Below are 5405 nucleotides of genomic sequence, written 5' to 3' on the forward strand. Positions count from 1 at the left end.
AAAAAAAAAAAAAAAAAAAGAAGAAGAAGAAGAAAGAAAGAAAGAAAGAAAAAAGAATAAAGAAAAAAGAATTTAAAAAAGAAAAGAAAAGAAAAAGAAATTCCACAAATTATATTCCTCCAGGGTACCCCATAAGAGCTCATGTGACCTTTCACCACTGTAGGAATAGATAGAATTGGGGTGTGGAAGGGATGCAAATCCCACAGACCAGGAGGGATCTGGAAGAATGTACTGGGCGGACCAGCCTAGCTTAGGGGTGTCCTGAGGTGTAACCGATGTCACACTCAACATGACAGGAGTCGGTGTCCACAGACAATGGGTGTGGGCAGAGAACCAGGCCAGGGAGAGGCCATGGCTGACAGCAGGGAGCCCCTGCTGCTGTATCAGGAAATTGTCTCCTTCCCTCCTGAGACACACTGGGAACTGTCCAGGGAGAAGGCTGAGCCCTGGGAGAGTCAGTGCAGTCACTGGGATGAGGATCAGGAGACCCAGGGCCACTCTCTCCCCTCTGAGACAGGGGCATCACCCCAGCTGAGGGTTTCTTCTTCCCCAGGATTGAGCCCCAGCCCGAGGGCAGAGGGAGGAGCTCCCCGGGGCCCCTGCACCTGTGCACAGCAGCAGCAGCTTCTTCCCCAGCTCCAGGTATTTGTGGAGCAACTCCAAGCACTCGCCCTCCAGGTAGGTCTTGTATAGTTTTGCAACACCAGCCTGATCCCACTTGTGTTTCCTGATCTGCGCCACCGTGTCCGCCGCAGTCCAGGTTTTCGGGTCTTCGTTCAGGGCGATGTAATCGTGGCTATCATAGGCGACCTGCTCATACCCGCGGAGGAGGCTCCCGTCCGACCCCACGTAACAGGCAGACATCCACTGCAGAGTGTGAGAGCCTGCAGGACCCCGCGGTCAGCCCCGCCCACGGACCCGGACCCGCCCATCCGCCTCGGCTCCGCCCATCCGCGGATTCCCTCAAATTGAATGGGAAAGTGGTCTGAAGCTTGGACTTGGGACCCATGTCGGGACGTGGAGGGGTCCTGACCTCTGACCCTGGGTCACTCACCGCCCTCGCTCTGGTTGTAGTAGCGGAGAATGTTCCTCAGGTTCCCTCGGAAAATCTGCTCATAGACCTTGGCGATCCGTGTCTGCTCCTCCAAATACTCTGGCCCCACCTGCTCAGTCCCCGGCACGCGCGGCTCCGCTCTCGGATTCTCCGCGTCGCTGTCGAGGCACCCGAACTCTGTGTCGTCCACGTAGCCCACGACAATGAACCGGGGCTTCCCGAGGCCGGGCCGGGACATGGCGGTGAAGAAATACCCCAGCGAGTGTGAGCCTGGGGGCGGCGCGCGGTGAGACCCCGACCTCCTCCCGGGACCCCGGGCGGGTGCGCGAACCGGGAGGGGAGCAGGGCGCGGGGCTCGGGACGCGGGTGGAGAAGGGCGGAGGGTCCGGTGGGCGACGCGGGGACGCGGCTTCCCCGTTTCCGCCTCCGCCCCTCCCCGCAGAAGCCGTTTCCCTCCCGACCCCACACTCACCCGCGCGGGTCTGGGTCGGGGCCAGGGCGGCCACCAGCAGCAGGAGCAGCGTGCGCGGCGCCATCGCCCCCATCTGCGATCCGGACCGTCTGAGTCCCGCGGGCTGCGTGGACTTTATAACCAGTGCAGGCAAAAGAGGTTGTTGGCTCCCCCAGGAACGCGCCACCCAATTGTGGGGGGTGAGACCTGCCAGTGTGTCATCAGTGTCCGGGCAGAAGGACATGACCCAAGTTAGAGCAGAAGAGAAACTGAGGAGGTGGGGAATTCCCAGCCCTGGGGTCGCCACCCCTCACCTCACCTCCTGGACACTGAGACTTTGCCTGAACCCTGTGTTGAGGACAGAGTGATGTTTGTCATGGTGTCTCTAAGTTCTGACCCAGAAGCTGTCAGGACACCAGGCCACACCCTCTGTGTCCTCTCCTCCACACTTCCCCTTCTTCTTTGCAGAAGTCAGACCCTGGAGTCTTCTAAAAGAAAAGCCACTTCCTGGAATACAATGGCAGTACAAGCGGTTGGGGATGCAGTGGAGAGATGCTTCTCCTTAAAGCAGAGGCGCTGGCCTGCAAGCCCCACATGGACCCCACAGAGACCAGGCTCTGTTCACCTGCAGAGGGCAGCTCACACTGCCAAGTCTGAGTGCAGGACTCTCCTCTGTAAAGAGGAGACTTTGCCTCTTCCTCAGGATCTGTCTTCTCAACGTCAGGGTTAGACTCAGACTCCTTTTTTCACAGATGAAGAATCTGTGGCGCCAGGTGGGTGTGTTTTACAAGGATCTTCATTCCGAGTCCTGAGGTTGTCCATGTGGACCTGAGTCATTGTCTCAGCACAGGAGACCCCCTTGTCCACTGAAAAGAGACCTTTGTGGAGATCACAGATGCAAGACATTGAACCCTGTCTACACTGCACTCTCCCCCCTGTGTGTGCACTTCCATGTCACAGTTGATTTAGTGACTCAATCACAGTAGGAGTGGAACTGTCACGGACTATAACACGGAATAATGATGACAGTGTGGCAGGAGTTCTGTAATCTGTGACCCTATCACTCCCTCTCTGACCTTCACTCACACTTATGAGCTGATGAGGTGAGGGACATGAATGTCACAGGTGTGTGGGACACCGCATCTGATAACAGAGTTGCCCCAGAGTTCCTCAGGCCTGTGCAGTGTGGACACTGGAAGAAAGATGATTCTCATGCCAGAGTACATGCAGGTGATGTAAGGTTTCATCCCTGATCAGTAGTGTAGGGAAAAATTACATTTACCATTTCATGATCCTGTGGAGCTTTTCAAATCGCAGCCACAGAACTGAAGTGGAAAGCAGAGCAGAGCAATCCTGAAGAGAGTCACTGGCCACACAGAGCAGCAAGTGTGCTTGACCCCAGGTGTGAACTCCAGTCACCTCCCATGCAGGTGTCCACAGCAGCCCCCATCCTCACCAGGATTCAGCAGCACCTGTTTCCGTGAACCACTCTTATTAGGAGCTGTGAGTATTTTCCGTGGGAACTTGAACTTCTTAGGTTTCATCCTGACTAACCTCAGGATGTAGCTGGCCTTAGGCAGCTCCACAGAAGGAATCTGTCACCCTGTCTCCATTTCTTTTCTTCTTATTTTATTATGGTTTATTTTATTTATTTTTTTATTTTTTGACAAGGTCGATCTGCACAGCCCTGGTTATTCTAGGACTCATGTAGATCAGGCTGCCCTTGAACTCAAAGTGATACACCTGCCTTTGCATCCTAAGTGCTGGGTGCCTTAGTGAAAAGACACCTTAAGAAAAGCAACACTTCTAAACGGAAACATTTAATAGAGGCTGGCTTAGAGTTTCAGGGCTTTAGTCCATTATCACATGAAGCATGGCAGCATGCAGGTAGACATGGTGCTAGAGGAGCTGAGACTTCTACATCATGATCCAAAGGCAGCCAGGAAGTGGCTCTCATTTTACACTGGGCACAGGAGAGCTCAAAGCCCACCCCCACCTTGACACACTTCCTCCAGCAAGGCCACGCCTACTCCCACAAGGCCACACCTCCTAATAGTGTCACCCCTTGTGGGCCAAGCTTTCAAACACATGAGTCTATGGGGGGCACCTATTCAATCTACCACACTGGGATTGAAGGCATGTGTCTTCACCACACTAGCTTTAGTTAATTTTTTATTCCTGTGATAAGACACTGATTCCAAGGCAACTTATGTGTTGAATCTGTTCTCTAGTTTCAGAGGGTTTGAGTCCATGATGGTAGAGGAGAGGTAGTGGAGGAACAGCTGAGAGCTCAGGGCCTGATCAGCAAGCAACAGGCTGACACACTGGGAATAGTGAAAGTCTGTCAAAACTTCAATGCCCAACCCAGTGGCACACATTCTCCAACAAGGCCACACAGCCCAATCCTTTCCCAAGAGTTCCATTGGCTGGATTTGAAGGATTGATTCCCATGAGCCTGTGTGGCTGTTCTCATTCAAACCGGCACAGTGTTCACTATGAAATGTAAGATGTCAGCAGGGTTCTGCAGATGTGTTCAGTGCAGTGTGACAGAAATGCCCTCAGACAGGGGACTCTGCTGAGTTAGGTCTCCTCCTTTGCCTCTGTCTCCTCCTGCTCAGCCTGTCTCTGTCTCTGTCCCTCAGGCCTCACCCCATCAGTGCCCAGCACCCCTCCCTCTTGAGCTCTGCACTGACACTGTCTCTTCCTGAGAATCTAGTTACTCTCATGGTGCTCAGCCAACATGCTGTGAATCAGCTGTGTGGTTTCCTTATGTAAACATCCCAAGAGTGGCTGGAGCAATGGCTCAGCAGCTAAGAGCACTCATTACTGTCCCAGAGGATCCAGGTTGAGTTCCATCAGCACATGGCAGCTATCAACCATCTGTAACTTCAGTTCCTAGGGATCCAATTGTTATGTGCCTACACACTCATATACAAAAAACAAATGCATCTAATAAAAATAAAAATTTAAGGGTATGATTTGAAAAATACTCATTTTTTTCTCCTATATATACTGGAGTGGAGGGCACAGGGTTGTTTAGACGTCACTATACCACCAGCCAATGAAGCGAGCTCTGGAACAGGACAGGAAAAGATGGTTGAAATAGAGCTTACTGAAATGACAAATCGCAAAAAGTCCATAAAGTTAAAAATACAGAAGATGTTTCTTTTTATGGACCTACTGTGCGCAGTATATCTCAGCCTCATCCCAGGAAGAAGTCACTGTGTGCTCAACTTTGCACTTGAGCCAATAATTGTTTTTGATTCCCCATGAACAAGATAAATTCTACTCAGACGTTTGAATGCTAACTTGTAACAGATCATGACATCCCAGCATCCAGAGCGTTCCTGCAGAGAAAGGTGTCCCTTTCCCCATCTTCCCTCCCACTGCAGACCCTCCAGGGTCTCACCTGTTGAAGATGGAGAGGCATCACATTCTTGGGCAACACCGCCACCTGGTGGACAAAAGAGAGGACTGCGTCTGAGCCCACAGAGGCTGAGGGTAAAGGGGATCCAGGCTGGCTGAGCTGCCCCAGGGCCTCCTTCCTGTCTGCACTTCTCCAGGGGTCTCAGGTCTCATGCTGCCCTGCTCTCATCAAACTTACATCCTGAAGAACTTTACATGCTTTTCCACCCGTGGGAAGAAACTTCCCTGGAAGAGGGGAGGCAGGAGGCAGAGCCGCGAGTGCTAAAAGGAGCTGCAGAGCCCCAAACAGAGCAGTTCCAGAATTCTGACAGGGACTATGATGTATCTTCTTTGATGTCAGCTGCATGTGGGGTTAACTAAAACCTCAAAATGGATCACAGCATCTGTGAGGCGTTTTTGCTTAATATGAAGTGGGAAGATCAATTTCTGATCCTTTTCTTTGAGGTAGGAAGACACACCTGTAATCAGAATATT

At 52.2% G+C, this 5405-nt stretch overlaps 1 protein-coding gene across 3 annotated transcripts in view; it reads right to left on the reverse strand.

The window, feature by feature from the left end:
- Window positions 1-1658, reverse strand: part of LOC116074338 (H-2 class I histocompatibility antigen, L-D alpha chain-like) — a 3093-nt gene extending 1435 nt beyond the window's left edge. For all 3 annotated transcript variants that reach the window (XM_031346802.1, XM_031346801.1, XM_031346800.1), the window contains exons 1-3: window positions 1527-1658; window positions 1055-1324; window positions 606-884 (exon numbers count right to left, since the gene is read on the reverse strand). In XM_031346802.1, the coding sequence (XP_031202662.1) occupies window positions 606-884; window positions 1055-1324; window positions 1527-1599 (622 nt within the window). In that variant the 5' untranslated portion in view covers window positions 1600-1658. The remainder of the gene's footprint in view (window positions 1-605; window positions 885-1054; window positions 1325-1526) is intronic.
- Between the last annotated feature and the right edge of the window lie 3747 nt (window positions 1659-5405).

This window comes from Mastomys coucha, unplaced genomic scaffold (genome assembly GCF_008632895.1).
Source record: "Mastomys coucha isolate ucsf_1 unplaced genomic scaffold, UCSF_Mcou_1 pScaffold3, whole genome shotgun sequence".
NCBI classification, from domain to species: Eukaryota; Metazoa; Chordata; class Mammalia; order Rodentia; family Muridae; genus Mastomys; species Mastomys coucha.